At 32.7% G+C, this 22135-nt stretch overlaps 2 protein-coding genes and 1 pseudogene across 3 annotated transcripts; all 3 read left to right on the top strand.

Moving 5' to 3' along the window:
* Positions 1-1061: 1061 nt before the first annotated feature.
* Positions 1062-4836, top strand: LOC134257349 (uncharacterized). Of its 2 annotated transcripts, none has more exons than XM_062739977.1 (3): positions 1062-1172; positions 3104-3452; positions 4290-4836. In XM_062739977.1, the coding sequence occupies exons 1-3, from the start codon at positions 1094-1096 to the stop codon at positions 4750-4752; spliced, it is 891 nt and encodes a 296-aa protein (XP_062595961.1). In that variant the 5' UTR covers positions 1062-1093; the 3' UTR covers positions 4753-4836. The 2 variants fall into 2 exon arrangements, with proteins under 2 accessions (XP_062595961.1, XP_062595960.1); XM_062739976.1 differs by having other exon boundaries at positions 3098-3452; positions 4290-4835.
* Positions 4837-8901: 4065 nt separating this feature from the next.
* LOC134257356 (uncharacterized) lies at positions 8902-10680 on the top strand (annotated as a pseudogene).
* A 2444-nt stretch (positions 10681-13124) lies between these two features.
* Positions 13125-21054, top strand: LOC134257348 (uncharacterized). The gene is made up of 3 exons (XM_062739975.1): positions 13125-13213; positions 19625-19994; positions 20504-21054. The coding sequence occupies exons 1-3, from the start codon at positions 13141-13143 to the stop codon at positions 20967-20969; spliced, it is 909 nt and encodes a 302-aa protein (XP_062595959.1). The 5' UTR covers positions 13125-13140; the 3' UTR covers positions 20970-21054.
* Positions 21055-22135: the final 1081 nt, after the last annotated feature.

The following is a 22135-nucleotide window of genomic DNA, read 5'->3' as shown; positions in this document are numbered from 1 at the left end:
AAGATGAAACTCGTGTTGAATCATTCTCACGTAGTGTACATTCAAATTTGTACAAATCATGACCCCCGGGGGTAGGGTGGGGCCACAATGGCCGATCAAAATTTTAAATAGAAATAAATAGGGGAAAATGCAAAACCATGATTAGTTATATTATATGGAAGCATCCTCAGGTAGTGTAGATTCTTGTCCGTTCAAATCATAACCCACAGGGATAGGATAGGGCCACAATGGGGGATCCATGTTTTACATTAAAATATCTTTTAAAAAATCATTTTCTGAAGAATAGAAAAGCCATGATTAGTTATATTTATATGAAAGCATCGGATCCGCAGGTAGTGTAGAATTAAATTTGTACAAATCATAACCCCCAATCATGGTAAGTAAGGGTCTCAATGGTGGATCAAAGTTTTACAAAGGAAAATAAAAGGAAAAATCCCAATAACAAAAAAAGAAATGATTAGTCATATTGACATGTAAGTATTGTGTATCATGAGTACCCATTGGGGTATGGCGGGAAACAATATATTGGGAGTCAAATTCAAATTGTAACAAAGTAATATATACAAACAAAATGTTTAAAATAAATCTTTTTCGCAAGAACTTTCTCAAGAAGTTGTATGCAATATTGATATGGAGGCATTCTCAGGTATTATTAGAATTCAAGCCCCCCCCTCTCCCCCACCACCAACCACGAATTACACATTGTAGTGCCCCTAACACCATTACTATTACTATGACCACTAGAGAGGTTTTTTTTAATCTATTGTCAATTCTGTACAATGTACCTTCGTAGACGATACAGGTTTAATTAAAGTAAACGGTCAACTCGTAAAAGTCCAAGATTAGTCAGACCAGAAGAGCTGGTTGGGAACTACACATAATCATGTGTGCTCGGCGATTTCATTATCAAATATTTTAAGAAGAATAAATTAGAAATATAGTCTTGATGTTTGAATGTTAAATTCTGTTGGAACACAGCACGTACCTCAAGGTCATATTAAGTTATATGCACATACATCATATGTACATGTATATACATTTACATTTCTTATCATATAGACCGAGGTTTTCACTCATATAAAACTTTACAGCTATGGCACTCAACTTGACGATCTTACAGATAAGAAGTCTTAGACTACTATTTTTCTTCTTTTGGATTTCTTCTGGAGCAGGTATGTATTTCTTGAAGATTAACGGAAACAGCTAAAAATCATTCGACAATCCCAGGTGTAAATAATGGCCTCACAATTAGTATGTCTTTGAGAAGAGTAAGTCAGCATTTAACATTATTATAAACTGTACTTGCTGACAATGACATTGTCAATGCCAAAGAACTAACGAAAAGATGATTTAAAACGAGACTGCTCGTATTCTTGTTTCATCAACTTCTTTTTCAGTAACAAACTTCGTTTTAGAAATTGTTCATACGTACGTAGAGCATGCTCTTTAGAATCGAATCAACCGAGAGATACATGTATAAACCCTGTATTTAGATGATAAGAGTAACTATATTGCTGCATTAGTGAGGGAAGTTGACGATTGAAGATTTAAAGTCAATACTTTTATCAGAGAGCTTGGTTGTTACTTATATTACCATTAAAGTCTTTTTCAAATAAAGTATCTAATTATGAAAAAGATGACGGTGTCAACTTCTGTGTTGGTATCTTTTATACTAAGTTCACCGGAATATATCTTGTCGACATAAGAATGGAAATAACTATAATTGTTAATTAACGATAGGTCGTCGATACATCTAAATTTCGAGTTGATGGCCACAGCAAGTGATTTCTTTTTTCACGTTCACGTAAAAGATTTTGAACAAATGCTGCTTCATTGCTTCATATGAATACAAAAAAGGTTGCGCAGCTGGAAAATGTTGTTAAATATTGGATTTCTAATAGATTGTTAGAAGGCGTGGTCTCAAAAACCCCAGATACCTGTAGATATTGTTAATCAAAAACTGAGCATCTTTTAATATCAACATCAGAGCACTTGTGTATACCATCAGTTTGGTTGGATAGTTGTTTTTTCTCACAAAGTAATATTGCAAATAACCAATGCCAGAGTATTTGTAATTATACAAATTCCATTTTTGTTGAAAAAGCAACTATCAATGATTTAAAAAATGCATGAAGTTTGATATATCCTGGGGGAAAGTTGTATTTCAATTGAAACGTACTATGCTTTTGTGTTTTGTAAAAAATTTTGAGCTTTCAAATGTTCCAAAAGTTTCTAGGAATTTTTTAGTACCCACATCTGAATTATACCAAGTCTTATAAATATTGTTGCACAGAAGGTTCTCCTTTGCTACTGTAAAATATTCAGTGAGAAGTAAAGAAAGAAGCTTGGTAGAACATTTATTGAAACTTGCTATGTTTCTGTGTTTGGAAAGATTTTTATGAATTTTCAGAATTCAATATACCGGTAGAACTCGTAATTTGAATTAATTTTGGTAGTTGGGAATATCAAAAATATTTCAAAAAAGACATAAGATTTGAACGTTTTTCCTCTTTAGAAAGACAGATTATTTGTATTGGAATAAGTTGGATAACCAATTGTTGATCATTACAATCAAAGACAACAATGTTACCTGAACTTTGTCAGCAAGGACAAGCACGTACCGATCGTGCAATCTATTTAAGTCTTTTTACCTTCTCAATCAATGAATATAAAAGCTCGGATAGATAGTTTTCATTATGTCACCTACTTGCTTAATATACATCTGATACATTTAATCCATTCTGACAAAGTGTCAAGATATACATTTTCCATGCCAGAAACAGTTTGCCCATCTTCTACAGAATCCATTATACTTTTATATACATTATATATACATTATACATTATACTTTTATAGAATTTACGACCGTCACGCCAATTAAAGGTTCGCGGTCCCCTAAATTAAGGAACTTGTAAATTGAAACAACTGATCATTAAAGTTATCATTATCATTTATATGCATCAAACGTTAAAACATGTCCAGCAGGACTATTATAGGTTGTAGAAGAACAACAACACGAAAGAGAATTATGTTTCAGGTACTCAATATCCAAGCTCTGTAAAGTTTTCTTGTAATTAAACGAAATGTGCATATTTAGTTTCAGCAACGACATTTAGGAATGGTGAATCCCTAGGGACAGTTTCACGAGAAATTTCCCATGCTTCGGGTTTGGCTGCAAGTCGTAAACATCATGGTGTCCTGTACACTCATAACAATGGAGTTGATCACCGCCCATTCATCTACGCCATCAACGCCTCTACCGCCAGCCTTATCGCGAGACTGCGGGTTTATCCGGCAAACAATCACGACTGGGAAGATATTGCAGTAGGGCCATGCGGGAAAGCCAGTTGTATCTACATTGAAGAAAATCCAAACGTGGTGTATAGAGTGGAGGAACCGGATTTCATCTACTCGGATCAGATACTTCCGCTGAAAGATAAAGTGCAGACTAAGTAAGTTTACATTTGAATTATACATTACAATCATACAATACAATAATTTTTTCCGTAAATTTTATCATTGTACACCAAGGAACATTTATTAAAGAAGATAGATAGATAGATTGATTAATTGTATTTGTTTTACGTCCCGTTCGAGAATTTTTCACTCATATGGAGACGTCACCGTTTTGCCGGTTTAAGGGCTTCAAATTTAGACCTAAACTCGACATTCAGGGCCATTGAGCAGTGAGAATTTTTATCGTGCCAACGCCTACCGTGACACGAGACCTACGTTTTTAAGGTCATATCCGAAAGACACGCGACTTTCACTTCTAGAGCCACGCGCTTGGCGAAGGAGCAGTCATTACCTTTGTTTACGTCTTAGGTTTGACGTGGCTCCGCGAACGAGAATCGAGCCCGGACCTTCTGATCACTGAGCGAACTCTCTAGGCTACCGCGACCGGTCAAGAAGATAGAAGATAGGATTTAAAATAGAAAACATGGTGTTTGCATTCATTTTGCTTAGTATTAAATCGAAATTAATATGAATCAATATTCAAACGATTTTTAGATTCCTGATTTTAATGACGTAACATATTGTTTCCAAATTGAAAAAATACCATGTTTGTTTAATTCAACTTCACTTTAAGATTTTTGAAAAAAAATATTTTGTGGAAAACTTGATGAAATAATATTATATATACATGTAGTAATTTTTATGTGCATAACTTCTGAGCAACTTGTTATTTTTTTATGCTTTTTTTTCATTTATTTTGTTCTGAACGCCAAGATCATTAGTAAGTTAAGTTTAAAATTAATAGGAAATGTACATGGTACTTTGTTTTGCAGTTGGCAACATGATCATTCAAATACGTTAATGGTGGACCCTTCTGGACTAGTTTATGTCGTGGCGGCACATCATGGAGGGACAGGAAAAATCGGGCGGATTAATCCGGGTGACTGGGGTCGTACGAATGTAAACATTGACACCGACATTAAGCTGCATGTTCCCACCCACAATGTTCATCACCATAACGCAGACCCTGTATCGGGGGACATCTCAAAAGATGGACGTCAAATTTTAATCCTGATGAAAGATCATGTGTATTATTGGAACGTTATAAATGGAGATATACTACAGACTCTAGGTAGTTCCCATGGAAGAGAAACCTTGCCACTAAAGAGAAGAAACTCTGAGGCAATCGCTTGGGATTCATCTGGTCGAAATTATTATACTGTTGAAAGGGGCGAAAGTGTTCCCCTTTATTTGTATCAACGTGAAGACACTTCCCCTCAGAATATATTTGGATGAACTGCCGGAAAAATTCTACATGTAATTAATTAAATGATGAAATATAAAAGGACAAAACAAAGAACTGTGATAAATTAGAAAAAATGTGACGAAACACAATGTTGAATTAAGTACTTCAATCAGTGAAAAAAAATACAAAGTTTCAATTTTAACCATAACAATTACTCGCTGCACAATGTAATAAACACTAGGACACTGTCAGAGGCTGAGGAGGACTATATAATACATACCTGCAAGTAAATCTCGTGTGACTGTCTTTGTGTTTGACGTCAGTGGGCTGTCACTATTGAAATTTACACGTGACTTCTCATGTAATATAAATCTATTAGACAACATTCTTAAAATCTAAATTCACAATTTTATTTCAAATGAAAAGGAAATAAAAGGAATCACTGTCCATAGTTATTAGTAGAGTATGTCCGTTATGCAAATTATCCCACGTTTCCAAATGTCGTTATTGTCCAGGTGATTCCTTAAATAACCCTTAGTACGCCTTGTCCTTGTTGGTGTGATCATAGGAATTAAGAATATACACTTGTAAGGAATTAAGGGTTTTGAATAAGTGTCATATCTTATCTGGGCCGATGTTAGACAAGATATTGTTTTACAACTTTTCCCCCATTTTTTTTAATGATACCTTCTTCGAAGGAGGCATAATTCTAAATTCCGACAACTTTTCATTGAATTTCTCATAAAAGAGTTATACTTTCGAATAACTGTGGATAACATTGTCCCAGTAGTTCATACTACGGAAGCGTATTAGGGCGGCAGCAGTATCTTTTTTTAATTTGTTATAACAAATTATTAATTTGTTATAACAAATTATCAATTTGTTATAACAAATTGATAATTTGTTATAACAAATAATTAATTTGTTTAAACAAATTATTTATTTGTTATAACAAATTACTAATTTGTTATAACAAATTAATAATCTGTTATAACAAATTAATAATTTGTTATAACAAATTGATAATTTGTTATAACAAATTGATAAGAAGAAGGTATGGTTTCTATACAAATTTTGCCCTGTGATTTTCTAAAAAATGAAACTGGTGTAAATGTTGCAAACTCAAGCTTTTTAAATAATAGAAATTCAATGCAGAAAAATCATACAAGTCATTTTTCTCACATGTGTTTTTAAATGCTAATTATGACGTCATAGACATGTGCATTTTCCCGTATTTTCTTAAAAAGTAGCAGAAGACACCAGTTTCCAATGGAATTTTCTTTCAGATAACATTGTCCACAGGCATCGCCAACAAAGATCTTGAGATATGTGATTTGTTATTGAATTTTGCACAAAATATCAAAAAATTAACGTGGGCGACGGCTGTGGACACTGTTTTCTAAAGGAAAATCACCCTTGAAATGTGCCATTTTGAGGCTCTTTCTGTTGAAAATAGAGAAATGCTTCACATTAATGACGTCATATTTGCAGAATAATAAACCTTCATGCCATATTCTTTCCTGATTTATCAAAGTCATTTATTAAACTAATATATAAGCCAGTTTCAAAACTTTTTGACGTCATTACATTTTTAGGGCGCAATAAAGCTAAAACCATACCTTCTTCTTTGTTATAACAAATTATTAATTTGTTTAAACAAATTATTAATTTGTTATAACAAATTACTAATTTGTTATAACAAATTACTAATTTTGGATATTTGACTTGTATACAGAACTATGGAATCTATATCAGATTAGAAATCATTGAAATATTGAATTTGTGAAACAATAAGCACACAGTCTGCAAAGCTTTTGACCTATATTTTTCTTCTAGCAGCTCAGAGTTTTCACTTCAGACATCAATGTCCTTTATTCTATTCCTTATAGCTTGTTCTTAGAAGCTTTAATAAAAGCTTGTCCATACGTGCCCCCCCCCCCCTTCCACCCCCTCCCCCTTCCGACTCTGCACAGTCATCTCACCCAATTCGTATGCTAGGAAAAATATTATCTTATTTGAGCCATGCAACAGAATGTTACAATATAAATTGTTTTATTATATCCCCCCGCTTGAAAAGTGGGAGGGTATACTGTATTCGGTATGTCCGTCCGTCCGTCTGTTACGCTTTGGAATACCCATCTCTTATCCGCAATTCCTCTTAAACCACGGAGTGAAATTTAATGAAACTTTCACAGAATCTTTATTACATAACATATTGCCATTGTGCACCTCCTATTTTACTTTTTGATCCGACACATATTTTGGGTTTCCCGACCACAGCAAAACATGGACTTTGTCATTATAAGCATATGGGAGGCGGGGGGGGGGGTATCATTTAATGAGCTCATTGCTCACAGTACCTCTAGTTTGTGTTTTGATTTTGTTCATTTACCCCCCCCCCCCCTCTCTCTCTCCTTTCTTTACATGTGACATGATCTACTTTGGATACTGCTTTTCGACAGGCATTTATGTCTACTGTTCAACCCAATTCATGTGTAAAGAATAAAATCTTTAAACCAAACACAATTCTATATATGCAAAATCCTGGATCTGCTTCCGTGGTGAACCTCCATGGTTTCCTATAAAGCTGTGAGCAACAGAGGCACCATTGACCAAAATGAATTTGCGGATAAATTATCAAGAAAAAAATACATCCCGTAACAACCTTCCCCGGAAAACGAACGAAAAAATAAAACCCACAATATTCTTGAGTGGGTATCTCTTGGTGAAATTTGATATTAAATTCCTAATGTGTCATTCAATTCTTTTGTATGCAATTTTTATAATAATAAAGAGCCTGTTGGAAAAGCTCTCAATAGTCCCACTAAAGCCTTATTATTTGCCAAAAACTTTGACAGTTGCAAATTGTTTTCATAAATCCGACATACTAAGATTTTTGATTTGATCTGGCTTTCGTAGATTGTATACATTTCAAATTTTGTCAAAAATAGTAATTTGTTTTATCAAATTACTAATTATTTTGTTATAACAAATTAATAATTTGTTTTAACAAATTAATAATCTGTTATATCAAATTATTAATCTGTTATAACAAATTAATAATTTGTTTAAACAAATTAGTAATCTGTTATATCAAATTAGTAATTTGTTTAAACAAATTATTAATTTGTTATAACAAATTACTAGTTTGTTTTAACAAGTAATTAATTTGTTATAACAAATTATCAATTTGTTATAACAAATTATCAATTTGTTATAACAAATTATCAATTTGTTGTAACAAATTATCAATTTGTTTAAACAAATTAATAATTTGTTATAACAAATTAAAAAAAAATACTGCTGCGGCCCTAATACGCTTCCGTATCATACGAAGCAGTAAACAACTGATAACGTTAAAAGTCTAATGAACCCTGTGAACGGAAAGACCCATCGAATAATGCGGAAAACAATCTATCAGAAAATCTTGGTGCGCTTACAGATCATAACTGATAAAAAAAAATTTGATATCCTATTATATTAAGGGTCATAAACCCTCTGCTCACTCATATGAAATTTTTCTTTAACTTTAATGAATTTCCGAAGCAAATGCATATGCTTAATAAAAAACAAACAATTATACCATGGCTTGCGGGGCAAAATTTGCCAAAAAAGGCACTTAAACTTGACAAATTTATAAAGGAATAATAGACATTTGTGTCATTAAGAGTTATCTCTCTTATCAGAGTATCAATTACCTTAATCAATTGTTCATTCAAAGTCAAGGACTAATGAAATTTCATACGTTTATTAAATTTAAACAATAATTTTATTCAGTGATGTTAATGTGAATAGGATTCGGCAAAAGGCGCAGCCTATTTCAGCCCTCTCCCTACATTACGGTCAAGGTACTAAACAAAATAATAATGATAATAAGAGATGAACAAAAGGAGAGATAAAACACACACAAACAAAATGAACAAGGTAACATATAGAAAAAAAAACAGAAAAAGTCATATAAGGAAAAATTGTACAACTTTCATACATTGTATGCATGAGTAAAGTTCATAAACTTAGTGCTCAATGCAAAAAGTAAAAAAAAATACATGAAACATCGTTAATTCACAGACACAACGAACTTCGTAATTTCTCATGAACAATAAGCACTTCTCGGTCGTGACTGTTTTCGTTATATCAATCAAAACTCTGACAAGGATTCAATGGGCGACAGATAACGCCAACATTCTATCGATACCGTCATGGCCAGTTTGTTCCTTTGTCTTATATTGAGTATTACGACAACATGTGCATTGAAACGTCAGGTAACAGACAATTCAGAAGGTAAATAATTCATTAAAAAAATAATTAATCTATACATGTTTTAAGGAATTAAATAAAAATGTATTTTAATTTTTGAAAATGGAACATCAATATTTCTGACTTCAATTACTAAATATTCATGCTCATTCAAGATAGTTCTTGAAAAAATGAACATTTTGGTAATTTATTTAAGGGGAATTCCCGGTATATTTGTTAACGTTAATATATTAGTTGTGTGTATCATCTTATAGTTGTATAGCAATATAATTTCTGTTCTTATGTCGATACGATACATCCTGTCGAGCTTGAGATAAAACATACCACAGAGTCTGACACATCTGTATCATTGAGTTAAATGATGACTGACGTTTTTCATTTTAATTGTCAGTCCATTATTTACACTCTGAATTGACGATGGATATTTTCCTTATTTCCCGATCATGTCAAGAAGCACACGGCGGATGTGACCGATCAGCAGGGGATACTTACTCCTCCATGGCATCTGATCCCACCTCTGATGTTTTGGAGGTCCATGTTTGCTTTGTTCCTATTTTGCATTTTTGAAAATGGAATTTTGATTGGGAATACTGTTTGTTATATTCATATGTTTTATTTACGTAAGTAATAGAAGAAATTTATTCAATAATATTATCAATATCCAGTCCCACAATTTGCTCCTGGAAAACTTGTGGCCCATGTCATTGCTCCTGGTCTGACAGATGCCTCCGGTCTAGCAGCCAGCCAGAAGTTCAAAGAAGTCCTCTTCACCCACAACGACGGGACAGGAGGTCCCTACGTATATGCAATAAATGCGACATCTGGTGCGCTCATCTCCACATTGAAAATTGCTAATGCTTTCAACAACGACTGGGAGGACATTGCAGTGGGTCCGTGCGGAAACTCTAGCTGTATCTACATTGCCGACTCTGGCTTTAAACACTCAATCTCCGCCAACACCATCTACAGAGTACTGGAACCACAGGACATTAACATGAATCAAGTTCTAACGGTTGATTCTATGGCTCGATACACGTAAAATAACTTTCTTTTACCATGTGTTTGTGATTTTTTTAATATAAAAGATTTGGCCAGTCTAGAGGAATCAATGGAAGTAATTAAATCCGTTATAAATCACAAACGGGTTTTTCGTCTTCAGTGAATCTTTTTTTTTTAAATGTGAGGACCAATTTGAATTTCATAGGATGTCAAGTTATTAGTACACTATTAAAAGTAAATTCTTGCTTCAGGTGGTCGGAAGAAGAATCCCAGACTCTAATGGTTGATCCTCGAGGAGAGGTATACCTCATAAGTGCTGTATACAAGGGACGTGGAATGGTCTCCCATCTCCCGAAAAACGCCTGGGGAAACCCTCATCCGGTCAACATTGAATCCACTCAGTTTCTTCCAATCCAATGCATACCCATCACCATCACGATCCGGTTTCAGGCGATATATCCGTGGACGGTAGCGAACTCCTAATTAAATCAAAAGCTCATATATTTCTCTGGGAGATTGACGGTGGTGACATTATGACGTCACTGACAAAGACGCCCGTTGAAGTTCCATACCATAGTGATGGACGTAATGAAGCCGTCTGTTGGAGTGCTGACGGTCAGAATTACTACACACTACCTGAAGGTCAAAATCCGGCACTCTACATATATTCCCGGATTAATACTGGAAATCCGGACATAGTTGGAAATCTTGTAGGAAAGTGACAATTTTTTTAACGTTTTTCTTCTATGAAATGTCATTATTCCTTGAAATGAATCAGTCCCCAATTAAAAATGAATTGAAAATGTTTATATTAAAAACATTATTTATGTATGAAAGGAAAAAGATTTTGATTTAGTTTTACATATATTTTGCACATAGAATGCTTGTCATTCTTAATCTTTACCTTAATCTTTTATATTCTTAGATTGTCTTAATTATTACCACATGGGCAGTTAAATATTTTCACATGGAACAAATTAGTAGAATCTTCTTAAGAGCTTTGGCAATCTTTAAAAGATGGATGTGGAATTTGAGAGAGAGAGAGAGAAAGAGAGAGAGAGCATTCAACTTAAATAGAGAAGCTCGAAACTCATTTCATGAGGGGGGGGGGTGGTTGTAAAACAATTACAACATCACAAAGAAAGGTACCTTCTTGAAACTTATGTGAGGTAATAATGTATGCTGTTACCGCTCAAAGTTTTTAAGAATATAAAGAATATAAGATTCTTTTAATTTTTTCCTCTAAATAAAGAATTACATATATGTTTAAAATGGAATCTATAAACAAATATTATATTTTATGATGGACATTTATATGGGGTTATATATCTGCTTTAGGAGAAGGTTGGATTAAAAAATATTGAAAAAAGACGTTCATTTGAAAATATTTCAACTACTCTCTAAATCTTTAGAGCAAGTTAAACTAATTGATCCGTTAGACAGATATATATACCTTTTCTCAAGTTTTCGATAAAATATTCTGAATTCTTGAAACTTTGTAAAATTTTAAAGTGCATGTCTATTTTTTTTTCTGAACAATCCTAACATGGAATACTTTTGTGCATTATGCCCATGGTGAAAAAGTCATCAAAATCTTTTCTGGAAGCTTTCTGGTTTCATTCGAATTTTGATGTAACACAAATGAGGTCATATTTCATTGTGTCCCAATACAACAAATAATTCACTCGACTGTGCCTCATGAAAAAAATGCACAAGGGGACGATATTATCACGATAGTCATTAAATATATCATAAAAATATTTAAGACTACATGTATTTGTAAATTATATATGTTTTGGGTTCATACAGAAGCAATAGGTCGGGTAGATTAAAATGAATTTCAAATTAATTGTACCCACTCTTTTTAACCCATCTGAGCCGGAGGCTCAAGCGGCTTTTCTGCATGATCAAAATTTGTCCGTTGTCTTTTCACATTTTTATCTCCTTCATAAGGACCACTGGGCTAATTTCAACCAAACTTGACACAGAGTAACTTTAGGTGAGAAGTTTTCAATTTTTTTTTCAAATGAAGCACCACGCTCTCTTCCAAAGTTTTGTTTATTAATTAAGAAAAAAAAGCAAAACAGTGTGAGGTTTTTTTTTTCTCAAGCAATACTTGGCCAGAAAATCTGAAACTTATGTGGAAGCATCCTAGGATAGTGGAAATACTAAATTGTTCAAACTAAGGCCCTAACTAAGGTTTCTCAAGAACATGTACTGGGCCAGAAAATTAAAAATTTATATGGCAGTTTCCTGGGGTAGTATAGATTCTACATCGTTCAAATCGTATCCCCAGAGATAGGACAGGCCATAATATCAAAGTTGAACGATGAAATATATAGATATTATTATAACAGTAACTTTGATCCTAAGGGTCGTATAAGTGGAGAGTGGTGATTTGGATTCAGAAAAGCACAGTGTTGTGATCCGGAAAGTCGGATCACAACGTCACGTTATTTTGTAAAATCAACAGTAAAATTGAGTGATATACATTAGGTATATAATAAAAAGGAAAATGAAAAAAATCTCTTCTCGAGAACCATCGGGCCTGGAAAGCTGAAACTTATGTAGAAGCAGCCTGGGGTAGTGTAGATTGTACATCGTTTAACTCATGACCCCCGCGGGGAAGGGCTGGGCCACAATAGAGAATAAAAAATTTACATCGAACTATACATATTAGGAAATATCTTTTGAAACATTTTTCACTACAACCGGGCCAGAAAAGCTGAAAGGTATGTGGAAGCTTCCTGGGGTAGTGACGGTTCTAAATTGTTTAAAGCATGACCCCTTAGGATATGGGCGGGGCCATAAGGAATCCAAGATTTACATTGAAATATATAGGGAAAACTTTAAAAATTGCACTTTACTGACATATTACAGAATATTTTTCAACCACCCCCAGAGCCTCATTTTGACGAGCGTCACTTACTCGAATTTCTCGTTGAACATTTTATTCGTTTTACTGTCGATAAAAATGGTGTTCAAACAAATTTCAATGTAGATTTAGTTTTTAAAAAATCAGGAAAATGTAATAAGTGTTTCATAGCAGAACGTAAGTGGTTTGATAAGTGCAATATATATTCCGTCGTGTCCAGTATGTCATACCAATCTATAATAACAAAGGTCAATGTTCCTGTTATCTGTGCGGGTTTCTATTGACAAAAGATCGACCGTATCATACTATGTTCATCGTACTGCTGCTGAGCATTACAGCAACAATGGCACTGAGACGCCAGGCAATAGACAATTTAGAAGGTAAAATATTGAATACTTTAGAAAGTATTATTCTATTTAAAATAAGGTCGCGGGCAAAATCTAGCCCAGATAGAGAATAAGATTGAAAAAGTTCCATTTTTTCTCGTAAGAATATATGATTGCGCCCATGACAAAAGGGTCCTTATAGCATTTCTTCTAAAACAAAGAAATAACGTCATAAAGATATGACGTTGCAGACTGACGGTGAACTTCGACGCAGATTTTTTTTATAACCACGTGTTTTGACGTTTGACGCATCCAGAGTTTTTATCGCCGTTTGCAACATGTGGAATTTATTTTCATTTATAAATTAATTTAATCAATATCTGAATCCCCTAATCCACTGATTTTAATAGATATAAATATTAAATAAAAACATTTAGAACTGGTTCCTTAACAAATATTATTAAATAAATGTATAGAAGCTGTAGACAAGGTGTTTTCCGATAGCATATTGAACCTTTATACTCTAGATAATTTTCATTTACATATTTATACCATTTTTAGAATGCATCTTAGACAGGGTAATATATCGTAAAAAAATATTGCAAAGGAAAATTGTCTTCCTACTTCTTTGAGATCCGCTCCACCACTCTCAAATATACATCGTGATCGCGTCGATCACTTGTAAACATTGAGTCATCGGTGCATACTGCTTAAACTGTTGATAAATTGTTTGTACAAATGTTGAAATTAAACATACATCTTCCATGCAAGTTTTTTTTTACAAATCTAGCAAGAATAGTCAAGATTTGTATTTTCTATAAATAAAAATAGGAGAGATAACTCTGATGTCAACAATCGATGTAACAGGGGTACCAGACAGGGACATTCATTTTAATTGCGTACTTTTTCACATTTCAACTGCATGTTCGCATAAATTTGCTCCCGGATTATAAAAGAGATATTTTATGACCAAATTAAAACACTTTTAATCGTCAGCATAATTATTAATATTTAAATAAAAAAATATTGCTGTACTTTGGGAATAAGCTAGGTTAAAGTAGAAAAAGGAAAAACAAAGAAAAAAGAGGAAAACTGCAAAATTGAACAGACTTTTTTTTTCAAATCTCTTATCTATAGCTTTTTTTTTTTGCATGAAATAATTTCATGACGAATTTCATTTTTTAAAAAATAATAAACATGTAAAACATCTACCTTATAATCATGATTAAATAAATTAAACTTTAAAAATGTTGTTTTGTCTTATATTCTTGTTGCACAAAGACACTTCAATTTAGAGAAATTAAAACAAGCAAAAACACCCGAATGAAAAAAAAAATGTTCTTAATGTTTTAACTTAAATAGAGCTGGTCAAATTAATCTGATGAGAGAGAGAGGATGTAGGGTAGATAAAAATATTTATATTGAATCTATTTATCTAATATTGAGAAATGTGAAACTCTATTGAAAAAGATGAGTTTTCAAAACAAATGAAATAATAAATGAAAGAAAATATCATTTTTGTTCTCTAAACATATATACATGTATAGCTATTTATTTTCAAGATCTCCAAATTTAATATACATGTAACTCTTTGGTACTTACGTGTTTTTTTGTTTTGTTTTTTTTTTTTTTCATACGGAGTTCAAATGTTTTAAGCATTATCTGCAAATTAATTCCTTAAGCCACGACGAACTTTGTCTTTCATATAAAAGCTCGATCAGCATTAACAGATCAATTATCATGCTAAAAACTCAATCATCACTGAGCTTATAATATCATTGCAGTTATCAGTGTGGAATAACATATTGCTTAACCTGTCATCAAATTATGGATAAATATTATTAAATATGATCAAATATGATTTTATTTGTTTTGGTTGATAAAAAATTCCTTATAAGTTCAGGGTCGGGTTTTATTTATACATGTAAATGCTAACAGAAAATAAAATTCAATGTTGAAAATACATGACATAAAACCGCAACAATATGCTTGCATTTTGTTTTATTTTGGCCGCAGTGCAGGGGATGGGGGTGGGGGTGTCCTTATATATTTCCGTAACATGTAGGCTTTACAAGGCTTAGCATATCCAAGCTTCTGGCACCAGGCGCGTAACATCGTTTTTGAAAGGGGGGGGGGACAGCCAGAGAATTTTTTTTTCACTTCCCTGCAAAAGTTGACAAGCAAAAAAAAGGTTTAATGTTACACAAAGTCGAAATTCCTATTTCGTGGGGAGGGGGGGTGGGGGGGGGGGGGGTAGAGGCCAACTTTTTTTTATGTCAACTGCTTTCAGTACCAATTTTTATACTACGTTTTCCCTACATCACTAATAGTGGGGGGCCAACCAGACTTTCAATTATCAATTCCTATGCATGTAGTATAAGTAAGGTTGGGAAAAAAGTGAAGAGCTAGACCCCCACCCCCCCACCCTCACCCCCCAGCCCCTGTTGCCACGTCCCTGGGTACGGGACCAGAATGGAATTCATACTCTTTAAAACTCACTTTATAGAATAAATTAGAAAACAACATTAGAATGAAGGGGATTTTTTTTAATTAAGTCATAAATAATATGATGATTTTCTCTGATGTTTACATCCCTACAAAAATCTGACATTTCAAAGCTCAGTCAGTTCACAGGCAATTGTCAAAAAATATATATTTTACAAAACAGTCATATTAAACTGACTGTATATTTAGGCATAAACAATTACAAGTTATTAATCTTTAACCCACCCCTACCCCAACAAAAGCTATACATGTAAACCGTAAATTGCATCTTTAATTTAATTCTGTGATTGTGCTTTTAAAACCATCCATTTCATAAAATAAAACCAGATTTTTTAATTCTAGGGTATCATTATATACATGCATGATTAACAATACTGAATTCATAGCAATTCAGTTCCAGGCTCATAGTGTTTATGATCGCTGTGCGATTTTGAAAATGGCAATGCTCAGAATTAAAGGTACAAATATAAAATGAAGAATAATAGGCAGTATTATTTCAAACCTAAATAAAAAAGTAAATCTGCAAGTTGTAGGGTTAATGGTACTGGGTGCACCTAAAACTTTTGAAGTAAAATAAAATATTTTTATTATTTATTTTAACTCGTGTTCACAAGAATTGTAAGTTTCTGCAATTTATATTTAAACCCCCCCCCCCCTCACCAACATACACAAAATCCTACAAATGTTAATCCTGGGTTTATCTATTGTGTAAATGATTGCGGATTATAACTCATTAAATTGTTTGTAAAATTTCCACCTTTTGATTGGTTAATATTCAAATATTTTTACTGCTAGATTGAAAAATATTTCGTGTATCCTTTATATTTTCAAAAAAAGCAGTGTCATTATTGACCCAATGAAGACAGACAACCTTATAAATGCAGTGAATCAACCGAATTTCCTTTTTATTTTCTGTCTATTGTGTACATGTATCGTTATTACATGTTACATACCACACTTAACAATTTTCTGTCTTTATATAAAATTTAGAAAGAAAGAACAATCAAATAATTTTTCACTTCTCAGTAGCATTTAGGTAGCGTAATGTTGTTCCAGATATAATTTTAAAAAGATTAATTTTTTTCACATATAAATTATAACTAAAGATATATCGTTTATGCTGAAATCTTGACCTATCGAGAGCAATGCTTAAATTAAAATAATTTTCAAATGAATTCGACAGGCTCAGCAAATGACTCTTGCATGGATTACCAGTAAATATTTTGTTTGAGAAAATAATTTTTTCAAAAAAAAAAAAAAAAAAATGAATGGATGTTGCCCGCTGTTCAGGTCTCCCCCTGGTGTCATAGAAAAGTGATATGTAAAACAAACACTCACTCATAATACTATACACCACTGATGAATCCATAATATATATAACTATTAAATAATTATTAATAATTAAAAGAGACAATTAGATAAAAATAATGTGCATGGAAAAATATTAAATATTATACAACTATTAATCACCGTAGTAAAATTACAAAAGAAAATCATTTAACGTTCACTCTGAAAACGTTTGACGTTGTTGAAAAACATGACGTCATTATTAACCTGTAAAGTATATTTGATAAAACTGAAGAAAAAACCTACTTAGAGTAGACGTAGGGCCATAAAAATTTATATTTGACAACTTCTAACCTTACTCTATCAGAATCCGTGAAAAACTCAAAATGCATAAATATTGCCATAAGGACCCTTTTCACATGGACACAATCATATATTTTTGCATTTTTATTTTTATGAGAAATGGATCATAAATTTACATAATTAGATATCAATTTTGCATATGACTCAAATTTAAATATTAATGAATATATGAGCATAAAGCTATACTAACACCTAATTATTGCATTCTATATTGTCGACCAAATTGAATTATTATATGAAATGCATCATGAATGTACAAAACGAGATATCTATTTTTCAAATGAATTAAATTTGAATGTAAATGAATATTTGTGAATTATAGTTATTTTCTACATTATTTTTCGTATTAGAGTATTTGAGTATTTACAATTCTGACAGGTCGACATTATTATAAATGTATATTTCGAAGTCATGAAAGAATATTTGTTCATAAACATGCTACTATTTCTTGTCAACCTGTCGACAAGTTGAGAGATTAACAGGTTGACCGGTTGACATCAATATTGCTGTGAGGTTCGAAGACATAAAAGTACATTTGTTAATAAATGTCGCTTTTATATCTGGTTGAAAGGTTGACAGGGTAACAAGTCGACAGGTTGACATCATTGTTAACGTGCTATTATATATAGCTGACAGGTCAACAGGTTGATATTATTATAAATGTGTATTTCAAAGGTATAAAAGAATATTTGTTCATAAACATGCTACAATTTCTGGTTGATAGGTCGACAAGTTGAGAGATCGACAGGTCAACAGGTTGACACCAACATTGCCGTGAGGTTCGAAGTCATAAAAGTATATTTGCAAATAAACGGGTTTTTATATCTGGTTGAAAGGTCGACAGCGTGATAAGTCGACAGATGACATCATTATAAACGTGCTTTTATATATAGGCGTCAGGTAAAATGTGTATTTCGAAGGCATAAAAGAATATTTGTTCATAAACATGCTACCATTTCAAGTTGACAGGTCGACCTCTCGACCTGTCGACATTTCTACTTTATACATAAAAAATTCTGCGTTGGTATTTTAGATGTGACCGTGGGTTTTATTTAATGTAGTAATACTTATTTTTTTTTTGTGAATACTAAGTATTCATTTAAAGTAATTTGGATTTATTGTTTTGTAAGGATTTATTTTGCTTGGAATGACTCAGTTACTAGTATATTGTAATAGGTAGGTTGTTAAATTTGGCATAACTGCACACTGTAAATTTATTAATCATTTCAATTATTGCCGAAGTTAAAAAAAACAAGCAGCATATATACACTAGTATTAAGGAATTCATATTTTATTCACAAAGTCCGAACAAACAGAATATCGAAGAAAAAATATTCTTCGTGCATTAAGATGTACATGCATGGACAGAAAATTAAATAATAATATAATTATTAGCTTGTGCTCATTTAGATTTCACGTATAACACCTTAATTTTAGCACATCATTTTAAGGTGCATAGCCACAGATTTGAAGTTAATATTTTCTGTATAATATCACAACTTATATATTGTAATAGCATTTCACATGGAAATATATTAAAGATATATAAAAAAGCACATCATTTAAAGGTGCATAGACACAGATTTGAAGTTAATATTGTCTGTATAATATCACAACTTATATATTGTAATAGCATTTCACATGGAAATATATTAAAAATTTTATTTCATCTTAAAGTTATTAAAACTTTAATTTTTTGGATGGGTTTGATTGACACATCCTTGCACTTTTGAAAATTTTAATTTCATTCTTAATACTGAGAAAAAGTGGTAATCTTTTTGTATATTAATGGAAAATATTAAAACTATAATCCAGAAAATTCAGAGTAAAAATGTCCGAAAGCAAAATTAAAACAGTATATTGTCAGTTCGTGCAGTTGTTGTTTGCAGACCTTAACAATTGAACACACCCAGTGAATCGTAAACATTAACATTAAAAGAGCTCGAGCCCTGTTTATTAAAACTGCGTACGTTTCAGGGGTGTGTTCAATTTGCTAAACTCTGTATATAACACTAATCGCGGAATGACGATACATGTGAAGGAATTTTGCTTTCGGACATCTCTACACTGTATATAATTATTTTTTTTCTGGATTAAAGATTTAACTTGACCGCGAACTTTTCCAACAGCCCTCGTACAACCCACTTCACTAGTACATGTATATTTGTTCTGATACTCATACCTTTATTCGGTTTCAATATTAATTTAGTTCAAACCATCAAATATTAAAAGAAATAACAAAAGCATGTAATTTATTTTTCAATGTTATCAAGAATATATAGGATAAATACAAAAATATTTTATTTTTAGTTCCGTCTTTTGCCGCTGGAAAACGTGTGGCTCATGTTGATTGTGACAACCTAACCGATGCATCTGGGCTAGCAGCCAGCCGAATATTCAAAGATGTCCTATACACCCACAACGATGGAAATGGGGCTCCTTATATATACGCAATAAACGCAACATCCGGGGCTCTGATCGCAGCATTAGAAATTGCTAATGCCAGGAACCGTGATTGGGAGGATATTGCTGTCGGTCCGTGTGGTAACTCTAGATGTATTTACATTTCTGATTCTGGCGCTACACATCACAAATCATCGAACACAATTTACAGGGTGAAGGAGCCAGACGAACTTAACGAAGATCAAGTCTTACCTCTTGATTCAACCGCCAGATACACGTAAAGGATTCCTCTGAAATTTTTTTCATGCAATTTAAAATGAACAACTTTAAATTTGTAAAAATACTTATCCGTTTTGAGAAAATCAAAAGTAAAACTGAAGAATAATCCTCTTGGGTTAATTTAATTTGAGCTTAATCTAGTTCAAAATTCATTTTCAATGAATGACTTATTATTTAATGATTATTTCTTATTAAAAGGTTTTATCTGTGCGAAAAAAGAAAAAAAATTAAGTGTTTGTGTGTATAATTCCAAAGCATTTAAAATTTTCAATCTTGTTTTTTTTTTCAAAAAAAAAAAAAAAAAAAAAAAAAACCAAATTCATCATATTGATTATACATTTATCTATCGTCGTCTGAGAGTATATTTTTCTTGTTGAATCCAAAAATATACAAGAATCATTTTGAATGTTACACCTATGTATTTTATTTTATCGTATTATAAATCATAATATTTGAAACACCATTAAATGTCAAAGTAATGAATTATCAGTTGATTATTTACTTCAGGTGGTCCCAAAAAGCATCAGAGACGATTATGGTAGACCCTCGAGGGGAAGTGTACCTTGTCAGTGCCGTATACAAAGGAAGTGGAATGGTTTCCCATCTTCCAAATAACTCCTGGGGAAACCCTCTTCCGGTCAACATTGAGTCTACTCAGTTTCTTCCAATCCATACCACCCACCACAACGATCCAGCTTCAGGCGATATATCCGTGGATGGAAGCGAACTCCTCATTAATGCTAGATACCAAATGTTTCTCTGGGAGATTGACGGTGGTGACATCATGACATCACTGACAAAGCCACCTGTTCGAGTTCCATACCATAGGATAGGAAAAAATGAAGCCGTTTGTTGGAGTGCTGACGGTCAGAATTACTACACACTGCCTGAAGGTCACAAACCGTCACTTTACATTTATACACGGATTAATACTGAGACCCCGGATCTAATTGGAAATCTTATAGGAAAGTGACATTAAATGTATCATGTCTTTCATGTCTTTCTTTTATTTTAACAATGATAAATAAAAATACTTCATAAAATGAACCAATCCCAAATCAAACATGACTTTGTCATATTATTTGATTTGATTTGTTTTTTTTTCTTTTGTTGTTGTTCAACCTTAACGTCCCCTTCGTGGCTATTTCAGGCCATCATTTGATGACAGAGAGCTAAAAATTTTAATATATATTCTGCTTTAGGGGCTATGTAGCAGTAAGGGAGCTTTTTCGATACAGCACTTACTGTGAAAGATATGGAGATAATGAATAGTATTCAATCCCAAAGTCCATAAAATAATACAAAATAAGAGAAGAGCAAACACGGACCTCTGAAACATCAGAAGTGGGACCAGGTGCCATGAAGAAGTAAGCGTCCTCTGCTGACCGGTTACACCCGCCGTGTGCTTCTTGTCATGATAAGGAAATAACGGAAAACGCAGGGGTGATAAGGAAGCATACAGAATATTCTACCTTGATCAAGTCAGTGAAACATTATGACGTCATAGTAGGCGAGATGACGTCAATTTTAGAACACAGGTTTTCGTAATATTGGTATTTAGAAATTTAATTTAACACTAGAAAATGAATAGAAACGTGTACACATTAACAAAAATAAAATGTTTTTATTTTGTTATGCTGTAGATCTATCTGTCATTTTAATTAAAATCTACTACCGATGACGTCATACGTGTAACTTGGGAATTGATCATGTCGTGTAAAGAGAATTTAGCTATGACGGCATGTACAAAGATACGTCAAATGGAGTTTAAAAGCAAATATCGGGAATATAATGTGAAATTCATATGGAGTTCAGTTAAATAAACAGGTATGCTAATTTATTTTCATTAATTGTATTTTGAAGACAGTCGGCTATAAACGTATCCCAGTTGGCCTTTCCTCTGTCATTCGTGACTAAAATAATGCCAAAAGAACAACAATAAGTTGGACATTTCAAAACATAAGATTTGTACAGATGAAAAGATCGCCTTCTAAAATGCTTGGAAAGTGCTGTTAGAATCCCGAGTTGAGCATGGTTTTACGAATATTCTCGGTTCATATGTGTAAAATACAAAAAGTAGGTAAGGTTTCGTGCCAATGTGTGTTATGATTATTTTACTGACAGGACAGTGGGATTCTA

The sequence above is a fragment of the Saccostrea cucullata genome, unplaced genomic scaffold (genome assembly GCF_032062105.1).
Source record: "Saccostrea cucullata isolate Sc308-1 unplaced genomic scaffold, CSIRO_AGI_Scuc_v1 ctg814, whole genome shotgun sequence".
NCBI lineage: Eukaryota > Metazoa > Mollusca > Bivalvia > Ostreida > Ostreidae > Saccostrea > Saccostrea cuccullata.
Note: the sequence above shows the minus strand (reverse complement) of the source record. Positions and strands in the feature narration are given on the sequence as shown.

What these genes read in the sequence shown, in the direction of transcription:
- LOC134257348 (XM_062739975.1), top strand. Translation starts at nt 13,141, where the DNA reads ATGTTCATCGTACTGCTGCTGAGCATTACAGCAACAATGGCACTGAGA. An exon ending in GGCAATAGACAATTTAGAAG is followed by an intron (nt 13,214 to 19,624) that starts GTAAAATATTGA and finishes TTTTATTTTTAG; the next exon opens with TTCCGTCTTTTGCCGCTGGA. An exon ending in GATTCAACCGCCAGATACAC is followed by an intron (nt 19,995 to 20,503) that starts GTAAAGGATTCC and finishes TATTTACTTCAG; the next exon opens with GTGGTCCCAAAAAGCATCAG.
- LOC134257349 (XM_062739976.1), top strand. Translation starts at nt 1,094, where the DNA reads ATGGCACTCAACTTGACGATCTTACAGATAAGAAGTCTTAGACTACTA. An exon ending in TTGGATTTCTTCTGGAGCAG is followed by an intron (nt 1,173 to 3,097) that starts GTATGTATTTCT and finishes GTGCATATTTAG; the next exon opens with TTTCAGCAACGACATTTAGG. An exon ending in AAAGATAAAGTGCAGACTAA is followed by an intron (nt 3,453 to 4,289) that starts GTAAGTTTACAT and finishes TTTGTTTTGCAG; the next exon opens with TTGGCAACATGATCATTCAA.